Raw genomic sequence first — 25,052 nt, 5'->3', positions numbered from 1 at the left:
CTCACCCACTCTAGTATCAAAGGCAATCAGTGCCAGAGAGCTAATTCCCAGGCTAGTTCTATCCCTGTTTGTAACAGCCAAGATATGAAAACAACTAAATGTCTATTGCTTGATGAATAAGGAATATGTGGCATAAAGTACATAAAATGTGGTATGCACATGCAATAAAATATTAATTGTTTTTAAGAGAAAAAGGGAATCCTGCCAACTGCCAGTAAGAATATTTGGAGCACATGATGTCATGCTAAATAAGTGAGACACAGAAAAACAAAACTGGCATAATTTCACTTCTATGAAATAGGAATGAAGTTTCTTAAGTTCCGCCAATGGAAAAGTACAAGGTAAAATGTGTGCTAGACTCTCTCATCTCCAGAGCTGTGCTCCACTAGGGAAAGACAGAAACAGGCTTGTGTTATGGATCGACCTGTCAATGCCCATGCTCAGCAGAGAAGCAGCTACAGAAGCCAGAACTCCTACCTTCTGCTCCCCATAAACAACCTTGATCTACACTCCCAGTGGGGGAGAAGCGATAGGATGAAGGTAAGGGGATTCTGCACTCCACCTCCATCAGCACCCAGAGAGAGAGAAGGAAAAGGAGAGGGACCCATGGAGGTAGTTATGATGTAATGAGCGGCTTAGAGGGAAAGGGAGGATGGAATAAGGAAAATAAGGGGCAACTATGCATTAATATGGACAACTAATTGTAGAGAAGATGGTTGATCCATGTCTACAACTTTAGGGGAAATGTGGTGGATTGCAGTGGGGAGAGTGAGGATTCAGAAATATGGTGTGGATTCAAACCCCTGTCTACATGTAATTCTGTAATATAAAATGTAAAAAATAAAAATAAATAAATATTGTTGACTGTAAAAAAAGAAAAAAGAAAGATAAAAGTACAAGGTAAAACTCAGACTGGCTAGTGTACTACACCAAAGCAAAGGACTCTGAAGAAGAAGTAGAAGGAAGAGGGCAGAGAGGACTTTGGGTGCCTGGTGCATAATGGTAAAAAGAAATTCAAGTTGGGGGGTGAGAATGTTCTGAAGACACTTATCATGAGAAATGAGAAATATTACTCCTGTGTCAACAACTGTGCTGTGAATCATGAACATACCCCAATAAAATGGCAATAGTAAGAATATTGATTTATGTTTCTTCAGTCAAAAAATGAAATAGAAATCTAAAGTAACCAAAGTCAAAGGCAAGGAGCAGAACAATAGCCTAGCCGACCAAGCAAAAATGCAGAGATGTTGGTCACAAGATTCATTTTCATTTGAACAAGTCCAGAGGCTGAGTACAGTGTGCAATACTGTATTTAAATGCAGTACTCATATACTTGGTCTTCACTTAGAGTGCAGAGCTTAATTATTCTCACCACACATATAAAATGCTAACTACATGATGTGATTAACATGTTTATTAACTTGATTATGTTGAACATGTCTTAATACTAATATATCAAAATATCCTATTATAAATATAAGTTAAAATACAAGCAACATACTTTCACATATTTATGTATAGTTCAGGAATACACATATACTTTCATATAAATACATAATTGGATTGGAAGGTTATAAATTAAGCTTGAGGGAAACTAATAAGATTGGGAATATAGAGTGAAGTGGGGAAATTATAAAACTGCATTAAAAATAAAGGAAGAATGTGCATGGACTGAGGATGAGAGAGTCCTGCAACTCAGACCCTTCCTCCAAGATTTTTTTTTTTTATAAAAAGGAAACATAGAAAAAAACATAAAATAAGAAGGGTACAACTCCACACAATTCCCAATCATGAACTTAAAGGCTGGAATAGTGCAGATGAAGAGTTGGGGAGTCCTCTATTTTGTAGATAGCTAGTAGGCATATTTTAGTTATATTCCAAAGGGCCTGTGGCCTTTTTTTAGTTGTTTTTTTTTTTCTCTTTTCCCCTGAGCCTGAAATCTGATATGCAAGTGGATCCAAGTTATTGTCTGGGGAATTGATGTCATGGCTGGAAAAAGGACCAGAAAGCTGGATCATGGAAGAGAGTACCACCCAAATATAGGGAAGGGGTATAAATATTGTTGACTGTAAACCCCATCGATTTGATGTGATTTTTAACCGTGAGGGCAGAGATGGTGCTAGAGACAGGGTAGGAAGTGAAAGCTCTAATGTCAAGGCTGGGGAGGTAACACAGAGGTGTAAACATGTTTTGAGACTCTGAAGTTCCAGACTGAATCATCAGTCACACCTTAAATCAAAGTTGAACAGTGTTAACTTTTTTAAAAAGAAAGGTTCCTGAGACCAACTGACACAAGTCATCAACATGACACCATCACGCCATGGAAAGCAAAAAGCAGAGGGCAGAACTCAAAGCCAGGGTGCATTTCTTTCTGAGATCTATTCTTTTATTCCTTAGCTTCCTTCCCATGTACCTAGCAATGAGCTCTAATACCTGAAATCCCTTCATCTGTCCTAATTCTTTGAAATAAAAAAAAAAAGCCTATCAATTTGATTTGGTACGCCACAGAGAAAATTCTAGAGGATATCCATGATAAAATGCCTTTGTTCAACTTGAGACATAAAACATAAGGATACAGAAATCTATTATAATGGTCTTCAAGACCACTCACTGTTCTTCCCCTTGCTCAAAATAGCAACAGACATTGAGTGGGGGGAGTAATGGGAAAAGGTCAATTGAAAAGTACAGCAGACTGAAAATCTGGAAAAAGTTAGAGGATTTTAATTTCTCCCAGTGTGACACCATGTCAAGATAGGCACTGAGATTTTATATGGGGTATAGAACAGAAGCTCTGAAATAACTTTAGTAAAGCCCTCATCAGAGAGAGTGACTAACATATAGTTTACATTCAGAAAGTTAGTATCTTGCCCCTCGCTTTCCCCAGTCATGGCTCCAATACAAAGAAATGTCTGTCAAAATAGATCTCACAGAGGGGCCAGGTGGTGGCACACCCTGGTTGAGAGCATGTTACAGTGCTCAAGGATCCAGGTTCAAGACCCCGGTCCTCACCTGCAGGGAGGGAAGCTTTACAAGTGGTGAAGCAGGCCTGCAGGTGTCTCTCTGCCTTTCTCCCTCTCTATCTCCCCTTTTCTCTCAATTTTTGGCTATCTCTATCAAATAAATAAAGATAATAAAAATAGATATCACATTAATTAACTGCTCACATTGAATTATATTGGGGGGTAGAGGATAACTGAAGAGAACTCTGAAATGTAGTTACTGGGGCTTAATATTGGATTGTTGGAAAATTTATGGTTTAATTTTCTGTTTTTCTATGGAAAATGAGTCATGATGTTTCTGACAACCTAGTAGTTTTAGATATAAAAACGGAAATAACTATAGATACCCCCTAGCAATAACCTTTAAGAACATGGAGAAGAGAGGTACAGGAGGTGGCTATAGCTTTGGGCTTTTTAAAAGCAGAAGGTCCTGAGTTCAATCCTTGGCTTCCATATATACCAACCAGAGTTCTCTCCTCTTCCTCTCCTCTTCCTCTCCCTGTCTCTCTCTCTCTCTCTTGCTTTAAATTAATTTTTTAAATGAGAAAGGAAACAGTAATTTATTTGCAATATGTAACTGAAGATAATGCTAAGGTTTTTTAGATTGAAGTATAATAGACTGGCAAATCAGTACTTAGGAAAGGAAGAATATTTTGTAGCTGACATGAATTACAGGCTTTTAAGACAAACTTGGAAGAGGGAGAACAAATGGACAGGAAAATCATATAAAATTTATAAATAGGGGCCAGGAGGTAGTTAGCACACCTAATAGAGTGTACCTGTTACTATATACAAGGACCAGAGTTCAAGTCCTGGGCACCACATGGAAGAGCCATGCATGGTACCAGGGGGAAGGCACATGAACAGTAGAGCAGTGCTGTGTTATTTTTCTTCTCTCTATATCTCTTTCTCCAAAGCTAAAAGAAAAATAAGTCATACTGCTGCAGTGGAATCATAGAGTTGTGAGGTCCCAATGAGCAGGTAAATACTTATAAGTAAATTTTATAAAAAAAGAAAAAATACAATTTTTTATTAGATTCACACTGTTGTTAAAGTTAGGAGCTCCAGCAGGCCGGGCTAGCGTCACGGCGGTAGACAGAGACAGAGACTCGAGGACACACAGCTGGGCTGAGAAGCTACAGTTTAATCTTTATTCATGAACAGGCAAATCACCACACCATGTGCTTCCCTATCATTCTTCCTCCGTGGCTGCTGCTGGGACTCTGGATGTCCTTAGCATAGGGGGCGGGGAGAAAGTGGGGCAAGAAACTAGCAAGGGCCAAACCAATTCCCTCAGAGGTTGGGGGGAAGAGGAGCAAACCAATATGAAACATACCAACATCACACCTTGATATGTGTATATGCAAACCCTTCTGGTTTCTTTCTTTTTCTTTTTTTTGTAAGTCTAAATATAGTTCTTCCCATCATTGTTTTCAATTTAATTTTGTTCAATAAAAACTTAATCTAGGACCAAGAAGACAGCCCACCAGGATAGTAAGTCTGTTTGGCCACATGCAAAATCCATGTTCAAACTAGGTCCCCAATACACTGGAGGAATCTTCATTGCTATGGTAGTTTTCGATCTTTTTCTCTCTGTTTTATTTTTTATTAGTGGTTTAATATTGATTTACCAGATTTTAAGATTACAGGGATATAATTCCATACAGTTCCCACCACCAGTGCACTGTGTCCCATCCCTTCCACTGGAAACTTCCCTACTCTTTATCCCTCTGGAAGTATGGACCAAAATTCTTATTGGGGTGCAGAAGGAGGGAGTTCTGGTTTCTGTAATTGCTCCTCTGCTGTACATGGGCATTGGCAAGTTGACCCATACCCCCAGCCTGTTTCTATTTTTCTCTAGTGGGGTAGGTTCTGGAGAGGTAAGGTTTCAGGAAACACTATTTCTATTGTTATCTGAAAAGGTCTACTCAGAGTGGTAAAGCCCTTAAGATGAAGAAAAAAAAAAACACTTTTCAACACAAAAGTACATATAAAGTATATTTGTAATATCCCTCTAGAATTACATCATTTGTTTTCAAGCCTACATTTCAAACCATTTTGCATTATGATTTATATGCAATTTTCTAGCACTTCACTATTATACTTTTTTCCCCCTATAACACATTTTAAATTTCACCATAAACACTTTAATGATGATAAAGGGAACATGTTGTCCCAATGTCACTTTCAGCCACACATTTCCTGTACAATATGCTGCAGCCATATTGGAAGTCTTCCCACTGTTACTCAAGGCCCTTCTGTCCTTGTAAGACTCCATTCTTTTACTTACACTCTTTTCTCAGTCTGGAGACTTTTTCTTTCATAAGGGAAACTCTCACTCATCTTTTGAGTTCTAATTAAATTCAGTTTCCTCCAAAAATATTTTTCCACTGTTTTGTTAATGAATTTTATAACATCACAAAATAGGCTTTTAGGTAAAACAGAATGTATCTTTTTATAAGTCTTCCCCCACTGCAAAACTATTAGCCCCCATTTAAGGTTAATTTAGTCAATATAGCATAGTATACTTACCACAGATTTATGTGCCCTGCACTAGGCTACTCTAGTTATATAACGTAAGATAAGCCTTTCTTTCATAGAGCTTTCAGCCCAGTAATTAAAAGCAATAGTGGAGACAACACATGGTCTGAGCTCTGCAAGGAGGCTGCTTCAAAACTGAGAAGCTCCAGTGAGGGTAGGAATTCTGTGTCAGTAGTCATTATCCTTTAAACTAAGGCTTAACTAAGGTAAACTAAGAAACAAAACAAAAGTTAATATAGACTAAGGTTAATATAGACTAAAGTTAATATAGACTAAAGTCAATAGACTAAGGTTTCTTGCGGCACATTTTGGGACTCAGAAGAAAGGTGTCCTAAGTAGGGTTGGAAGCCTAAGTCCCTATGGTAGGGTAATAAGATGATTCAGTTGAGGGTAAAATGTACTCAAACATATCCTAAGGAGACAGAACAAGCCCTATACATTGGGTCTGGGTGGTGACACACCTGTTTGAGCACACATATTGCAATGTGCAAGAACCCAGGTTCAAGTCCCTGGTCCCCACCTGCAGGGGAGAAGCTTCACAAGTGGTGAAGCAGTGTTGAGATATCTCTGTCCCTCTCCCTCGCTATCTCCCCCTTCCCTCTAGATTTCTGGCTGTCTATATCCAGTAAATAAATATAGTTAAATATAATATAATCTGTTGGTCTGCTTCTAAATTCTGCTTCTAAGACCCCTTCTGTTTCATTGGTTTAATCCCCCCTGCTTAACACTGTATTCTATTTACATAACCACTGTTAACTAAGCATCACCCTGCCTCCAGGGCATTGGTTTAATCCTCATTGTTTTGCATGCTTTTTCCTTCTCCCCACCCCCTATCCTACATACATCCTCTTCAGACCTGACACTTCCGCCTCAGGACATATAAGGACAGGATTGTGATTAGAGATAGCTTAGATTGCACTGCATTCCACATGAATAAAGACTGAACTGCGTACCACTCAGCCATGAGTCCCTGGTCGTCTCTCTACCGCCCATGAAGCTAGCCCAGCCTGGCAAATGGTGCCCCCCATGTCAGCACAAGGCCTTCCCGCTGCTGCTCCAGCCTCCAGGGACAGTAGCAATGGAAACTCACAGTTGCATTTGGTGAGCCTTAGGGAATCCTCTCCTCCTGTCAGCAGTTTATTTGTTAATAAAACTCAGACCAGAGGTGGTGCCTCAATGGACAAACTGAGGGACTGTTAGCAGTCGCTCCAGAAAACGTGTGGGCTTTCTTCCCCAGGAATGTCTCCTTAGGCTCCTCTCTATCCACATGCTACATGTGTTTGCGCTCAGCTGTGCCTTGGTGGGTTCCCAAAGTATTCTGAGTCTTGTCTTGTTGTGTTCTCAGGTGATCTTGTTTGTTATTCTTAGTTGACCAGGAGAGGAGAGAGATGCAGCTGCTGCTACTCTGTAGCCCTACGTCCAGCAGTCCCCGATGCAGACTTTTGCTAATCAATATTGTTAAGGATGTCTGCTCAGGGATATACTCAGTAAACGTACTTGTGTGTCCACTCCAGACCAGTTTTACACTGGTTCATAAATGTTAGTTACATTTTAATCCTGGGATATGTGTGAACCCAGCTGCTGTGCTTACCTTACTACTCTAGGCTGGTAGTAGTATCATGCAACTCAGGAGAAGACATACACTCCCAGTGGCCTGGAAGTGAGCCTGTATAGGGGCAGTCTTTCCACACTGTTCTCATAAGGAGTTTGGAGACACACTGAATAATTGCCTCAGAACCCACAAACAGGATTTTTTTAGAAATTCACAGGGCCAAGGATTGTAGCCCTTCTTGACCTCTGTCAGAGAAGCTGAGTTGGGGCTGGAGTTTTGAACCCTTAGGAAGTGGGAGTCTCTTTGCATTACCACTGTGCAATCTCTCCCCTACCCTTTTTTTTTAAACTCTAGATTAGGAGTGAGTAAGTAAGGTAAAAAATCGACTTATAGTTAAAAAACCTGCAGTCTCCCATAGCCTACAGCAAAGATAAAGAAAAGAGGGTTTAACACCTTCACCTCAAGGATTGAGACATTTGAAACAACTGTTAATTTGCATAACTGTGAACTTAAATACCATACTTAAACACAAGTCAATCCAGGCAAGTGTGATTAGTGGACTGAATAGTACTGAGAGAGGGACCTCATAAAACCAAGAAGAAACATTGGAGAAATGAACCAGGACAAAAACCAAGATACCCCCTCTGAAAGGTAGAAGCACATAAGAAGGAGGAAAATATCCAAACACTTACTGTGGCATTAGTCACAGGAGTGAGGAATGAGTTTGACAGTAATATCAAAAATTGTGAAATAGCAAATGAGATTACGTAAGAAAACACTAACTACCTCAAGGTGATTACAGAGCTGAAAGCTGAAACAGTAGAGCTAAGTGCACAACTAGTTAAAGAAGCTAATACAGTATCAGAACAGGGTACCAAAATAGCTAAGCTACAGAAAACAACAGAGGAGAGAATAGAATAAGTGTAACAGAAAACAGAACTAGCAAAATTTAGGATGAATTGGAGAAAAGTAAGAAAAGAAGTAAAAAGTAAAAAAGATATTAAGAGATACTGAGAACAACAAAGGCATATAGGATGACTTCAAAAGAAGTAATATCTGCATTATTGACTTGCCAAAGGAAGAGAGGGAGAGGAAGAAAGCATTTTACAGGACATAATAGCTGAGAGCTTCACTAGTCTAGACAACATAAAAGACATAAAAGTTCAAGAAGCTCAGTGGGTCCCAAACATAATTAACCCAGACTTAAAGATACCAAAACACATCATATTTAGAATGAAAAGGAATAATGATAGGGAAATAATCTTGAATACTGCAAGAGAAAAACTAAGAGTCACCCACAGAGGAATACCCATAAGATTAGCAGCAGACTTCTCCACACAAACACTACAGGCTAGAAGGAGATGGCAAGATATCTATTGAGTGCTCAATGAGAAAGGCTTTCAACCAAGACTACCGTATCCTGCTAGACTGTCATTCAAACCAGATGAAGACATGAAAACTTTCTCAGACAAGCAACAATTGATGGAATCAACTATCACTAAGCCTGTCCTGCAAGAAGTTGTGAAAGGTCTTTTATAAATAATCACATCATCATAAGTATGCCATATATCAGAACACTAAAATTTTAGAATAATGGCATTAAAATATCTTCATTCTATAATATCAATGGCCCGAATTCACCTATTAAAAGGCACAGAGTAGGAAGATGGATCATAAAACATAATCCAACCATATGTTGTCTGCAGGAAAGCCATCTAACTCAACAAGACAAACATAGACTCAAAGTGAAAGGTTGGAAAGCTAGCATAAAATCCAATGAACACCAAAAAATGGCAGGAACAGCTATTCTCAATCTTACCTGATAGACCTTAAAATTAAAAAAAAAATTAAAAGATAGGGATTGACATTACTTAATGTTCCCAGGATCAGTCAATCAAGAGAACTTAATGATTATTAACATCTATACACCCAAGGCCATCTAAATACATCAAACATCAACTGAAAGAGCTACAGCAATATATTAACAGCAACACAGTAATAGTAGGGGATTTCAATACCCCTTGGATGTTAGACCACAAATTATCAGATACTTAGAGGAAAATATTGGCAGAATTCTTTTCTATCTAAATTTTAAAGGCACCTTCAATGAAATGAATCTAATTATTTTTAAAAAACACAATAGTTGAACAATAAACACTAAACAGAATTTGGACTGGATCTGGTATATTACAACAAAGTGTAGGACTCTGGGGTGGGGTGGGGGGTTCAGGTTTTGGAACATGACAACAGAGGAGGACCTAAAAGGGGGTTGAATTGTTATGTGGAAAACTGAGAAATGTGAACAGTGGTAGATGGCATAATGGTTGTGCAAAGAGACTCTTATTCCTGAAGCTGCAAAGTCTCAGGTTGATGGTAAAATTGCCTTCTTTACCCCATCTTGTATAGTGCTTGAAGATTTCAGAAAAATAAAATCAGAAGGGAAAACTCTAAACACAACTTGGACTGGAGTATTGCACCACAGTAGAAGACTCTGAGGTGAGTGGGGGTACAGTGGTTCAGTTCCTGAAACATGATGGCAAAAGAGGACTGTGTGGGGGCTGTATTGTTATATAGAAATGTTATGCATGTACACACTATTGTATTTTACTGTTGACTGTAAACCATTTATTACTCAATAAAGAAATTTTTAAAAGTCTGTATTACATCTGAGCATGGAACAAGGAACATCAAAATCATTTTTTCAGGGGTACGCAATTTATGACAGATAACACTAGACCACCAGAGCATACTCACATAGACCTTTGGCTACATAGTAGGTACACATTACATGCAGATCATGTGTTCCATAGTCTGTGGTGAGGGCCAGAAATATTGTACAGTATGTACTTTAGGATTTTTTTTCTGGCCTATTGGTCCAATTGCTGTGTCCAACAGATGCCCTTCAGACAATAGGAATTGTAGCCAGAGGGGAACATGAGTGATATTAGGTGGCCAAGAATTTCTTTTGTTCTATATATAGCACTTTAGTAGCTGAAAAATTAGTATAGCATAAAATAAGTTTGTGTCAGTATGTAACAAGCATTATAATTTAGGGTTTTCCAACATCAAGTAATAGATATCAATAAATCAGGAGGTCTCCAAGAATAGACTGAATATCTTGAGTATTATTCATTATTATTTATCTGCTGTGACTAGAGATGGACCTCAGGGGAAAAAAGGAAGAAAGAAATAGAGAAAAAGAGAAGATATATGCTCCATTGGTGTTTGTAAAAATAAAAGAACACTATGGTTCACTGTTCTCATGGGCTTGCATCATTAGATAAGTACTTAAACTACATGAGCTCCTCAGACTTTTTAGTAGCAGATTTCTCTTTAAGTGTGATCAGTAAGGCATTGACTCTAGTAATTATTAAATAGTCACAAAAAGTCAATCTTAGAAGACAAAATATAGGGATTAGGTGGTGATACCTTTGTTGAGCACACATTACAAAGCACCTAGTTCTCACCTGCAGGGGTAAACTTTGTGAGCCATCACACAGTACCGCAGGTATCTCTCTGTCTCTTTCCCTCTTTATCTGCCCCTTCCCTTTCAATTTCTCTGTCTCTATCCAATGCCTTTTTTTAAAAAGAAGACAAAGTTTAAGAAAGTAAGGCTAATATGTAATTTTGAGAGATTAAAAAAGTGTTTCCACACATTTTTATTCTAGGAAACAAAAGTCTTTCTATATTATAGTATTCCAGTCAAAAATATTTTGTCTAATAATTTCTAGATTATAATAGTCTCCCTATAACAAATTCTGCTATGTAAATATTTACATATGGAGATAAAGTACTTTGTGAATATTTCTAGCACTTGAGAAATTCACAACTCTCTTTGATATTTATACATTAAAATAGCCTTGGAAGCAGCTGGATCACCCAGTAGAGGACACACATCACCATATGCAAGGGACCTGGTATGAGCCTTAGACCACCACATGGGAACATTTGTTGGGGAAAATTTCAAAAGTGGTAGGATGGTGCTATGATGTCTCTCCTTCTTCCCTCTTTATCTCTGTCTCTCAACTTCTACTTAGAGAGAAGAAAGGCAAAAATGGACACCAAAAAGTGTGGGGTTGTGCAAACACTGAGCCCTAGTGATAATTCCAGCAGCAAAAAGAAAAAGAAAAAAACTTATCAAACTTAACGTATTTTGGTAGGCAGTATAACAATAACCCTAAGCTATCCATGTTCCTCTTTTCTTTGCCATCAAGGTTGCTGCTGGAGTTTGGTGTCTACATAGCCCCACCAGTATGTGTGTGTATATATATTATATATCTTTTTCCCTTTTATTTTCACAGAGTGAGAGACAGAAAAGGAAAAAGGAAGTGATATATGAGGCACTTATCCAACTCCCATGAAGTGTCTCCCTATATGTGGGAGCCAGGGACTTGAACCTTGGTCTTATACTATAAATAGTGTGTGCTTTCTGCCATGTGCACCACCACTTAGTCCCCTAAGACCCAGGTTCTTATCCCTAGAAGCTGTGAAAGTTGATTTAAGTTAAATAATTCTTTGCAGTTGTAATTAAGAATGTTGAAAAAGAAAAATTATCTTCCATTAACTGCACAGAGTTTGAAGATTTAGGAGACCCTGAGTTAGGAGCATAGTTCTAAAAACTGAGAAAGGCCAGAAAAACAGATGCTTTCAGACCCTGTGAATTATACTTTGATTTTAATACAGTTAAATTGATTTTGGACCTATGACATTTTAAACTGAGACAAAATATGTGCTTCTTGAAGCCACTGATTCTGATTGGCCTAAGAAATTAATACATATATATCCATTACAACTATTCATACAAGCATATAGAGTCATTCTCTATGTGTTACTAATTACAGAGTATGGTAATGTACTGATACTAACATTGGTTGGTTATGACAGTCATGAAGCAGACAGGCTCCCTCTTTCTAGGAGCACATGTCCCTCTGCGGCAGGACAGACCAGCAGCAAAGTGGGTGAGATATGACTGGTTCCAGAACCAGAGCCGTATATTGCTGAGAGAAATAAAATAGATCATCACAGCTCTTAATAAGTGCTAAGGTTTACAGAAGGGCCCATGAACTTCCAGTGGTTACCCAGAGTCCCCAGAGTCTGTGACACTTCTAAATAGGTTGCAAAAACGGTATCATCTGTTTTCCATCTACACCATGCCTCGGCCTCGCGTGAGCTTAATGTGCAGCTTGGCAGTACGAGAATCCGGCATGAAGCCCAGCCAGTCTATCTTGGCGTTACTCTCGATAGCACCCTGTCATTTCACGAACATCTCATAAAAACTGCAGCAAAGGTGGGCGCGAGGAATCACATCATTGCTAGACTGGCCAGCTCCTCATGGGGCGCGAGCGCTTCCACACTACGATCATCATCTCTGGCATTATGCTATTCCACTGCAGAATACTGTGCCCCAGGATGGTTCCGTAGCCCCCATGTCCACTTGGTCGATTCCAAATTATATTCCTCCATGAGGATAATTTCTGGAACCATCCGTTCCACCCCGGTTCCATGGCTGCCAGTTCTTAGCAACATCGCCCCACCAGATATTCGTCGGGATGCGGCATCATCTAAGTTCATTTCCCACGTCTACGCTCGACCGGACCTGCCAATATACGCGGATATCTTCACCCACCCTGTCCAACGCTTGACGTCTCGTCACCCAATCTGGTCCCCTATGCCTACACTGAACTTCTCTGTTCCAGACTCTTGGAAACAGAGTTGGCAGTCAGCTGAGGTAAAGAACAAACACCTCATCACAGACCCCTGCAAGCGTCAACCCGGCTTTGACCTAGCACGTTATGATTGGGCCCTCCTCAATCGCTATCGAACAGGCCATGGCCGGTGCACCGCTATGTTCCATCGCTGGGGAGCCAGAGACGACCCGAATTGCCCCTGTGGCTACAGACAGACTATGACCCACATAGTCAATGACTGCCACCTCTCAAGATTCAAAGGAGGTCTCGAAACTTTACATCAGGCTCAACCTGATGCTGTTGACTGGCTACAGAAGAAGGGCAAACGCTAGAAGAAGAAGAACTAGAAGTCATCCAGAAAATTAGGTTGCAAGGGTGAAAATCAGAGTCATATCAGAAATCAAAGCCCTAGGAAAGTGACTTACATATCGAGATACATAAGAACGCACATAAATGAAATTCAGTGTGGTGAGGAAAGGCTCACAGGGATGGAAAAGTGTAAAAATCATAAAGGACATTGTGCCCTATAATAACAGGTCTGGCCAATGGTTAACACTGAAAGTTGAAAATTTATAGTAGTGGCTGGCTGGCAAGATAGCTCACACCTTGACAGAGCACCTGACTTGTCAAGAACACAACCAGATTTTCAAGCCCAGCCTCCACTACACAGGAGGAAGCTCTGATGCTATGGTATCTTACCCTTTTCTTCAGTTTTTTTGTGTCTGTCTATTTGAAAAAGAGAACATGGCGGGCTGGATGGTAGCGTAATGGGTTAAGCACACATGGCGCGAAATGCAAGGACCCGCGTAGGGATCCTGGTTTGAGCCCCTGGTTCCTCACCCGCAGGGGAGTCGCTTCACAGACAGTGAAGCAGGTCTGCAGGTGTCTGTCTTTCTCTTCCCCTCTCTGTCTTCCCCTCCTCTCTCCATTTCTCTCTGGCCTATACAACAATGACATCAATAATAACTACAACAATAAAACAACAGGGGTAACAAAAGGGAATAAATAAATATTAAAAAAAAAGAAAGAAAAAGAGAACATGGAAAAATGAAATTCTGATAATGGCAAAAGTAATAATAATAATAAACAGACAGAAGGGCTGACCAGTGGCACACCTGGCAGAATAAACACATTACAGTGTGCAAAGTCCAGGCTCAAGCCCCCAATCCTCAATTGCAGCCAAAAACTTCACAATCAGTGAAGTAGTGCTGCAAGTGTCTGTCTATATATTCATCCATCCATCCATCCATCCATCCATCCATCCATGGCTCTCTCAATCTCCCTCTCCCCTCTCAATTTCTGTTTCTATAAAATATTAATGCAAATTTAAAAAATAATAACAATAACTTTAATAAAATTAGAGCAATTATTATATTGCCTTTAGAAAAAAATTCAGAAGAGATCCAAAAGGCCGAGAAACACATGAAACAATGCTCCACGTCTCTGATTGTCAGGGATATGCAAATCAAGACAACAACGAGATACCACTTCACTCCTGTGAGAATGTCAGACATCAGAAAAGGTAACAGCAGCAAATGTTGGAGAGGGTGTGGGGTCAAAGGAACCCTCCTACACTGCTGGTGGGAATGTCAATTGGTCCAACCTCTGTGGAGAACAGTCCGGAGAACTCTCAGAAGGCTAGAAATGGACCTACCCTATGACCCTGCAATTCCCCTCCTGGGGATATATCCTAAGGAACCCAACACATTCATCCAAAAAGATCTGTGTACACATATGTTCTTGGCAGCACAATTTGTAATAGCCAAAACCTGGAAGCAACCCAGGTGTCCAACAACAGATGAGTGGCTGAGCAAGTTGTGGTATATATACACAATGAAATACTACTCAACTGTAAAAAATGGTGACTTTACCGTTTTCAGCCGATCTTGGATGGACCTTGAAAAATTCATGTTAAGTGAAATAAGTCAGAAACAGAAGGATGAATATTGGATGATCTCACTCTCAGGTAGAAGTTGAAAAACAAGATCAGAAAAGAAAACACAAGTAGAACCTGAACTGGAATTGGCATATCGCATGAAAGGGATGCATTGGATCGACCTTCTCATGGTGCATCCCGTGAGTACCCATTCATTGGGGAAACTGACGATCCTTCCTAGCCGACTGAATCCACATGGATCCCAGTCACTTTCAAAGCCAGCAACAAGCAGCTCCTGACAGCTTTCAACCTGACACTGTTGACTGGCTATGGAAGAAGGGCAAACGCTAGAAGAAGAATCGCACCAAAGTAAAAGACTCTGGGGTGGGTGGGTGGGGAGAATACAGGTCCATGAAGGATGATAGAGGACCTAGTGGGGGTTGTATTGCTATATGGGAAACTGGGGAATGTTATCCATGTACCAACTATTGTATTTACTGTTGAATGTAAAATAGTAGTTCCCCAATAAAGAAATAAAAAAAAGAAAAAAAAAGAAATATAAACTTGTCTAACATATACAGGTATTACAAAAGCTTAAAAACAGAACTACCCTATGACACAGCTGTCACAGAAAAAAACGTAAAGTCAATTTGAGAAATAAATGTACCTGGCAGTGGAGGATAGCATAATGGTTATGCAAAGAGAGTCTCATGCCTGAGGTTCCAAAGTCCCAGGTTCAACCCCCTGCACCACCATAAGCCACAGCTGAGCAGTGCTCTGGTAAAATAAATAAATAAATAGAAAGAAGTAAATGTACCTCCAGCAGCAACATAGTGAAGATAGAGAAATAATCAAGTGTCCATGGCTAAGTGAATCAATAAAGGCAGTAACGAATATAAAGTAGGTCTTGGAAACAGTTTTTTGTTAACCTTGTTTCATTATCATACTAATGAGAAAACGATGTTTACCTAGCCAAGGACACTGTGAAATTTGTACATTAGCCCCATGTGTGGGTTCTATTGCATAGTCCCCCCTCCAAAGGAAAAAAAAATTGTGGGTTAGGTTAATGAGCCTGTGCAAATTGCTGCAGTGTGAATGGGTGTATGTGTGAGTGCCCCCTGCAAAGGAAGGGCATCATGTTCGCGCCTAGTTCCTGCTTTGCTCCCTGAACAGCCACAGTCTGCTGTGATTACACACAAGCGTCAAGTGGGATAAGTATGTTGGGAAATTAATTTATAAATACAAAGCACTGCTTAATATTTTCTGACCATACATATGCTATAGAACTTAAATCTTACATATATCAACAATGTTCATCTAGGGTAAAAATTAGATTAGTAGTTTGTTTGTTTTTGTCACTATCAGGGCTTCTCTTCTCTGGGTTAACATTTTCAAATAGACACCATAGCACCAAAGCTTCCACCAAATGCAGTGGGCATTGTGCTCCAACCTGGGTCACATGCAAGGCAAAGCAGAAGTCATATCCAAGTGAGCATTTTTTTGTTTTTGTTTTTAGATCAGCTCACTGTTCAGGTCTGCCTTACAGTGGTGCCTCTGGGGACTGAACCTGGGACCTCTGGTAACTTGGGTATCAAAGTTTGTTGCTCTCTGCCAGTACTACATTCTTCTAGAATCTGTCTCTTTATTTACAGTTTCTCTTAAAGTAGCAATTCCCAAGAACCTTTGGATGATCTGAAGCAAGGATTTATACAGTGCACTATACAAGCAGTATATACACTGTAATATCATTCAGCCACACAACATGAAATCTTGCTACTTGTTATGGAACAGGTGGAATTGAATATATACAAATAATAAATGATATATTTGTATATATATGGTGACTAAGTTCTATAAAGAGAAATAAGAACTAGGGGGAGATAGCATAATCTAAGTGTCCACAGATAAATGAATCAATAAAGGCAATATAGAATATAAAGTATGTCCTTGTGGACCGGGCAGTGGCAGATTGGGTTAAGCACACATAGTATGGCTCACAAAGACTGCACAAGGATCCCGGCGGGAGGGATTGTCTCATAGGCAGTGAAGCAGGTCTGCAGGTGTCTATCTTTCTCTCTCCTTCTCTGTCTTCCCCTCCTCGCTCAGCTTCTCTCTGCCCCATCCAAAACTATAAAAAAAAATGCTACAGGAGCAGTGAATTCACAGTGCAGGCACCTAGCCCTAGCGATAATCCTGAAGGCAAAAATAAAAAAAGAAAAATGAATAATAAAATAAAAAGATAAAGTAAGTCATTGAAAACATTGTTTTGCTAACTTTGTTTCCTTACAATATTGGTAAGCCTGAGAGCTTGAGGTTCCAAAGTCCTAAGTTGAATCCCCTGCACCACTATACACCAGAGCTGAGCAGTACTCCGGTAAAAAAAAAAAAAAAAAAAAAAAACAAGAAAAATTAAAACTGCCAAGGTGATTAGGAGATTAGGAGGTGATATGCAGTTGATAGTACATTCTGAGAGTTAGAGAAAGATATGATGTAAGCAGAGATTGCAGTGAAGTGAAGAATGTAAGATGGGCAAGGGAAGCAGCTTTCTGATGTGTGAGTAGGCTTTGCTGCCCTGATCTTTGACAAAATAAGCACTGATACCAGAGATAAGAAGCACTTCACCTCAATCCTCTTAGTTTGGGCATGAGCTGTTTTGTTGTCTAAACCAAGTAAGCCTAGTCAATGTTGGCCCATTGTCATGGGGAAGAGAATACATCTTGTACGCTGACATTAGACAGTATGGGATTCAACAACAGTCAATTTTGACAGGATGTTAGAAAAAAAAATCTCTTTTTTTTGCATTCCAATTTTATTTCTATTAATGTTATTTACCAAAACAAACAGACTTAGATGAGATTATCTGTGGCTCAAATTATCCATGAATACACTTGACTAGATATTCAGAATTTACTGAATTGTGTTACTCAGAGCTGCGAAATACTACCAGGAGCCATAAGAACACATCAGCATGCAGAGTAATTATCACCATTATGAAATCTCTCCTATCATGGGAGAGTCCTATTTGTGTCTTTCAGTTGCAGATGAAAGCAAACGAGCATGTAAGATTTACAATGGCAAATAATTTACCATTTTTACTCAGAGAGCCAGACTCAACTCTGGCCTGTGCTTCAATTCATTCAAAATGAAGTTCAAGTGGCAGAAGTGAGTTAAGTTGCAGATGTGAAATCTATCCAGTATCATTAGTAATCTTAAAAGTTTTTTAAAATATTTATTTATTTATTCCCTTTTGTTGTCCTTATTGTTTTACTGTTGTAGTTATTATTGTTGTTGTTATTGATGTCATTGTTGTTAGATAGGACAGAGAGAAATGGAGAGAGGAGGGGAAGAGAGAGGGGGAGAGAAAGATAGACACCTGCAGACCTGCTTCACCGCCCGTGAAGCAACTCCCCTGCAGGTGGGGAGCCGGGGACTCGAACTGGGATCCTTACACTGGTCCCTGCACTTTGCGCCATGTGCGCTTAACCCACTGCGCCACCGCCCAACTCCCGGTAGTTTTGTTCTTAACCAGCTACTTCAGTTTTCAGCTCTCTTATAACCTTTTGCATGATAAAAATTTCAAAATTTCAAAATTGGGGAGTCGGGAGGTAGCACAGCGGGTTAAGCACAGATGACGCAAAGTGCAAGGACAGGCTTAAGGATCCTGGTTCGAGCCCCTGGCTCCCCACCTGCAGGGGAGTCGCTTCAAAAGTGATGAAGCAGGTCTGCAGGTGTCTATCTTTCTCTCCCCCTCTCTCTTCCCTAACCCTAACCCTAACCAGGGTTAGGGTTAGGGTTAGGGTTAGGGTTGGGGTTGGGGTTGGGGTTGGGGTTGGGGTTGGGGTTGGGGTTGGGGTTGGGGTTGGGGTTGGGGTTAGGGTTAGGGTTAGGGTTAGGGTTGGGTTAGGGTTAGGGTTAGGGTTAGGGTTAGGGTTAGTGTTAGGGTTAGGGTTAGGGTTAGGGTTAGGGTTAGTGATAATGTTAAAAACTTTTAAGGTAGGGAGCCGGGGGCTCGAACCTGATCCTTAAGCCCGTCCTTGCACTTTTTGCCACCTGCGTTTAACCCACTGTGCTACCATCGGACTCCCAATCTTAAATGTTTTTAACATTATCACTTGATAGATGGGTTTTTGTTTCATTCTTAGCTATATCGTGTAGTGTTGCTTTCACTTACTATTTTAAAAAAAATCTTTTAAATATTTACTTTAAAGGTTTAACCAAAAAAATTCTAAATATATTCTAAAAAATTCTAAATGAGTACCTGGTAAATCACGACTAACCGTGGTTTTCATTGGTGCAAACCATAAATTCACATTTTTTTTTTCCTATTCTCCTGCAAATGGGCTCAGTTATCAACATCTGCATCCTTAAAGGTATTTACTTTTCTAACCTTAAATAGTTACTTCTAATTTAAAAAATTAATGGCTGGGTGGTGGTGCACATTACACTGCCCATGGACCAGGGTCCGCGCTCTCAGTCCCCATCTGCAGTGGGGAAAGCTCTATGAGCACTGAAGAAGTGCTGCAGGCGTCCCTTTGTCTCTTTCCCCACCTCCATTTCCTCTGCCATCTCCATTTCTGGCTGCCTCTATCTAATAAATAAATAAAGAGAATACAAAAGTTAAATTAATAAAAATGATAATAAAATGAAAAATTAGAGATAAATGACATATTTAGAAAGATGACTTGTACTAGAATACTGGCAGTAAAATATAATTTAAAATATATTTATGATTATATTTTCATCTAACTTCTCTCTCTTACTATCACCATAGTCTAACTAAAATCAAGTTTTACCTTAACTCCTATAATAGTCTCTTTAATAGTGTTCTTTACTTCAAAGGACAATCTATATACACTAGTTAGTGATTAAGAGTCTACACATTCTTTACCCCCTTCTCATAAATTATATCCAAAATAGTTGTTTTGTCCTATAAGAATATGCCTACTTCTTCAATTACACTTCACATAATGCTCTGTTCTGTATCCACATTCAAACCATGGTGCTTTGTCTTCCTCTGAACACTCCAAAATCAAATTACTTTGTATGTGCTATTCACTTTACACTACTTTAGTAAAGTACCCCCTGTTTCTAAAGATGTTCTATTCAACATTTTAAGAACCAGACTTTAAATTTCTGATAATGTTTATCCCCCAGACTTTAAATTTATGAAAATGTATCCCCCACTAGTACATCATAAACTTCATGATGCTGAAGAAGCCTTGATTTCACGATAGAAATTATAATGCCTTTTATCTCTACCAGACATGTCAAAATTCTTTGCTTTCACTATAGTTCTATCTACAGCTTCCACTGGGGATATTTAGCTAACATCAGAGTAAACACAGATAAATGGGTCAAAAGGCCCTTCAGGCTAACAGAGGCTTTATCTGATATTTCTGAATTATGTCTACATCTTTGGGATATGGTCAAGAGTTACAGAGTAAACACAGAATCAGATATAATCACTATTCAAAAAATATATATAGCCTTATATATAGTGATTTACGTATCATGAGAGTGATCATTCAATTATGCATGCCCTTTAGATGTTTATGTACACCATTAAGATCTTATATCATGAAGCCCTGTTTCTCCAGGAATCTACAATCAAATCAAACAAGAGGACTAACAGCAGAGCAGCTGTTTAATATCTGTGCTTTGAGACAACACATCAACACATGAGAAGTAGCATCACAGTGGTATAAACCATTCCTCTCTCTTATCCCTTTTCTCTAGGAATTAGATATACCTAACTGAAAAAAAACTACCTCTGCTTATTACACACTGAGGGACCTAGGAAATTTCTATTCCATCTGTGCACACAAACATGAACAAGACTTTGGTGGTGGCTGCAATCAAAGGGGAGTCAATAAACCGGTTGTGCCCCTAAAGCATGGTCTGGCAAGAAGGAACACTCCAGTGCTAAAGTGGCAGATACCACTAGGCAACCAAGTGAGAGAATTTGTGAATTAAGTCCAAATTTGAGAGAGGTTTTAGCACTTGTCAAACATAATTTTCTCACTCCACATTCTTTGTAAAATCCTAAATTATCCAGTCATTTTTTTAAAAAAAATTAGTAGAAGTTATTTTGCATTCTTGCATGGCCCAGGCTTTGAGTCCTGGCACCAAGTGAGAGCACTATATGAAGCATGAGGGAGGCTCCAAAAATGGCAGAGCAGTGTTGTGGTGACTCCTCTCCCTTCTCTCTCACTCCTCCCTCTTTCTAAATGAAACATTTTAAAAATACGCCTGGAGGACAAAGAATTTAAGGGCAAAGCTATTACATTCCAGACACTGCCACAACTTCTGGGCTGTTATGTTTAGATTTTCATCTACTCTTCCTCATTCATCTCCTTACCAGAGCTGCTGCAGTGGGAGGGGTCCACGGGTTTTCCACTTTTATCAAAGCAGGCAATAGCTTGGAAACGGATGCCTTCTCCACATTCTTTACTGTCTCTGTGCACCCATAATCCTTGCTGAGTTTCCTTCCTGCCTTCAGGAAGAATGCAGTCAGACCAATTTCCATAAGACTGCGATATGAATGCATCACAAGGACATAGTTCAGTTTCCACCAGTGGGTACAGGTCAGCATCCTGGCATTTCTCTTTCCTTTTGCTCTTTCCTGTTCCAACAAGAGACAATGATATGTTAATTTTGTATCTACTGAATTGTGAAAAGCCATTCACAATCTGTTACTTACAAACTGTTAGAATGTTAAATATTAAATGAAATATAGACTTAAACTTTACTCTTGTAAAGATGGCTGCAGTTTGAGGTTGAAAGAGCATGTGTGTGGTAGACAAAATGAAACTTCAGTTTGCCTCCTACCTTCAAGGCAGTTACAAACTGTTAACATACACTTACTTTTTTGCCTTTTGGCTAAGATCAAGTATACTACTTATTCTTAATCAGTTTTTGATCTATCCTCTATCTGAGGACAATATAGTGAATGATTTATGGAGCAGGGTGATGAAATTGGAACTTGCTTTGTCCACTCCACATACTGACTTGCCATTATAGTACCCTCTGTGCACCAAACAAACAGAAAAACCAACAAAAAAAACCTCAACATAATGAATGAAAACAAATACTCAAATTATATTAATAATTTAATTAGAAAGAAAGGTCTAGCTTCTACTTTGCTGAACTTTTTTGAAACTTCAGAATTCTGAAATATGACCAATTGTCTGATAGTAACCTTATTGATATAATCTTGGTTCTGTATTACAATGAATAAGTCAGTTTCTCCATAACTGAGAATTATGTAATAGTTTGAGTATTCTTTTTTAAATAAACATTTATTTGCTTATTTATTCCCTTTTGTTGCCCTTGTTGTTTTATTGTTGTCGTCCTTGTTGGATAGGACAGAGAGAAACAGAGACAGATGGGGGAAAACAAAGAGGGGGAGAGATCAATATAGACACCTGTAGACCTGCTTCACCCCCTGTGAAGCGACTCCCCTGCAGGTGGGGAGCCAGGGTTCGAACCAGGATCCTTAAGCCGGTCCTTGTGCTTTGTGCCACCTGTGCTTAACCTGCTGTGCTAAAGCCCAACTTCCTAGTTTGAGTATTCTAAGTCCATCTCTGCCAAAATACTTCCTCTAGATTATTAGAAAAAAAGTCTTAGATCAGCCATTACACTTCTGTTTCCTCATTAAGAGTCATTATCTACCATTTTGGCTGAGTATAAAAAAGTAAGCAGCTATATTAGCTTCTCTGTAATCTTTATTGATGTTTTAGAAATGCTTGATCCAACTTCATGTATGTGTTCTCTTCTCAGTGACAGAAGTTTTTTCTATAGTTGTTGGCTGGATGATTAACTCCATGGTTCCTCATGATACTTATGGCTGCAATAAGTAAAAATTCTTGAATGACCTGAGATAGTCTTACAGAAACTTCAGTCATAGCCATGACTCTCTGGAAAGAACTGTTCCCATAGTTCTACCATTAAGGGAAAGTCCTGAAAATAAGGTTGAGACACTTCTATCACTAACGATTAGGCTGTTGGAAAAGTCATGACACAGGGCCAGGTGGTGACGCACCTGGTTAAGCACACACATTACAGTGCACAAGGACCCAGGTTCAAGTCCCTGGCCCCCACCTGCAGGGGGAAAGCTTCACAAGTGGTGAAGAAGGGCTGCAGGTGTCTCTCTGTTTCTCTCCCTCTCTACCTTCCCTCCCCTCTCAATTTTTCTGTCTCTATCCAATAATAAGTAAATAAAGTAAAAAGATTTAAAAAAAGAAAAGTCATGACATATTTTTCTGGGTTCTATGCAAAAAGGTGTCATGTCTTTTCTGATAATACAATAAGCTATTCAAACACTTCAAACAATGATGCCATGCAATTAAGAATATTTTGGGACTAATGGTGGCAAACCTGGTTGAATGCAGATGTTACAGTATGCAAGGTCCTGGGTTCAAGCCCTTGATCCCCAACTACAGGGGAGAAGTTTCTCAAGATGTGACACAGTGCTGCCTATCTCCTCACCTCTCAATTTCTATCCCTATCGAATAAAAAGTAAAATAAAGGGGGTCAGGTGGTAGCGGGCGGGTTAAGCGCATGTGGTGTCAAGTGCAAGGACCAAGGATCCTGGTTCGAGCCCCTGGCTCCCCACCTGCAGGGGAGTCACTTCACAAGGGGATGGAGCAGGTCTGTAGGTTTCTGTCTTTTTCTCCCCCTCTCTGTCTTCCCCTCCTCTCTCCATTTCTCTAGGTCTTATCTAACAATGAACGACATCAACAATAACAATAATAACCACAACAAGGCTACAACAACAAGGGCAACAAAAGGGGGGAAAATGGCCTCCAAGAGCAGTAGGTTCATGGTGCATGTACTGAACCCCAGCAATAACCCTGGAGGCAAAAAAAAAAAAGTAAAATAAAGTAAAAAGAAAAGGATGTAGAACCAGCTAGCACTAAAAAAAAAAAAAAAAAAAAAAAATCAAGTCAGTCTCCCCCACTACTGTAAAAATGCTTCTTTTAAAGCAAGGAAACTTGTGACTAATACCACACAAATGCAGAATTACAAGTACTTAAAGGTATGTACTGCCAACCACTTATTTTAATATGTATTGTGAATTTTGAAAACACATTGGAAAAAGTCATCCACTAAACACATTATTTTTAGCATTGTTTAAATAATTGGTGATTATCACTCAGCCTAAAATCTATGGTGGTACAGTTCAGATACAACAGCCATATATTTCATTAAAACCTCTTTTACAAAATGGAAAAAAGTGAAATCAGATAATTCACTAGATAGGGTGTCTGCTTGGCCTTATGCACATGGATCAGATAAGCCCAGCACCATGAGAGTGCTGTAGCATGAGAGCATGACTTTACTGTCCTCTTTTCTCCCTCCTCCCACTCACACAACAAAAAAATGTTTGAGAGCTGTGCTCTGCAAAAAGTAAACATTCTCTAGATAGCTTCCATTCAATGGAGCCTTGTGCTTGTACCTGTACATTTCTCTATGTGTGTCCGTTAGCTATATTATTTTAAAGTCTAGGTCCATGTCTTTTACTATCATTTATATAAAGCTATGTTTCCTACCAAATCACACGAGAAACCAAAGCACAAATATTAATTTCATAACAATAAAATAACTGTTGAAGGGGCCAGGTGGTGGCACACCTGGTTGAGCGCACATGTTACAATGCCCAAGGACTCAGGTTCGAACCTCCAGTCCCCATCTGCAGGGAGAAAGCTTTGCAAGTGATGAAGCAGTGCTGCAGGTGTCTCTCTGTCTCTCTCCCTAACCACCCCCTCCCCTCTTGATTTCTTGCTGTCTCTATCCAATAAATAAATAAAGATTAAAAAATTAAAAAATAATTATTGAGAAGTACCAACATTTTCACTGTTTTTTAAACAATGGTGCTAGATTTTTGTTGCTTTTACACAACTTTGTCAGTTGTTAGGTCACTTAAACATAGACACAGAAATATAATTTAGAAAGTACAGGAGTTGGCGATTACATAACAAAGATCTTAATGTTCTATGAGTACCTCTTGCAATACAGTTTGTAGAAACCTATATATTCATTTCTTTCATCTCAAGATAAAATGCTGGCATGAAATGAATATCCAGGATACTAGGGTTGTCAATATTTCTCAGCTCTTGATTAAAAATGTCATTAGCAAATCTTCCAAAGAAAAATAGAACTGGCCCATAGTTAAAAAAAAAATCTTTCTCCTCAAAGAAATTCTCTCATTTCAAATATCTAGACATTAGAATAATAGCTTCTGAAGCAATACCTATAAACATGCAAAGCTCCACTAAAGTGCCTCCTGAATTTGAAACTACTATCATATGCATTCTGGCCCGTTATTTCCTCTCACTATAAGACACTTGTTTTATCTTAGAAAGATAAGAAAGGCTGCATAAGATCATACTGTAGAA

The 25,052-nt window shown here is 39.3% G+C and overlaps 1 protein-coding gene and 1 non-coding gene across 2 annotated transcripts in view; one reads left to right on the top strand and one right to left on the bottom strand.

The window, feature by feature from the left end:
- THSD7B (thrombospondin type 1 domain containing 7B) overlaps positions 1–25,052 on the bottom strand; it is a 1,062,005-nt gene that overhangs the window by 304,644 nt on the left and 732,309 nt on the right. Inside the window, exon 14 of the mRNA XM_007525013.3 lies at positions 21,014–21,277. Within this exon, the coding sequence (XP_007525075.1) occupies positions 21,014–21,277 (264 nt within the window). The remainder of the gene's footprint in view (positions 1–21,013; positions 21,278–25,052) is intronic.
- LOC132534465 (U2 spliceosomal RNA) lies at positions 21,515–21,699 on the top strand. Its single transcript, XR_009546188.1, has one exon. It is a non-coding gene; the product is annotated as a U2 spliceosomal RNA (small nuclear RNA).

The sequence above is a fragment of the Erinaceus europaeus genome, chromosome 18 (genome assembly GCF_950295315.1).
Source record: "Erinaceus europaeus chromosome 18, mEriEur2.1, whole genome shotgun sequence".
NCBI lineage: Eukaryota > Metazoa > Chordata > Mammalia > Eulipotyphla > Erinaceidae > Erinaceus > Erinaceus europaeus.
Note: the sequence above shows the minus strand (reverse complement) of the source record. Positions and strands in the feature narration are given on the sequence as shown.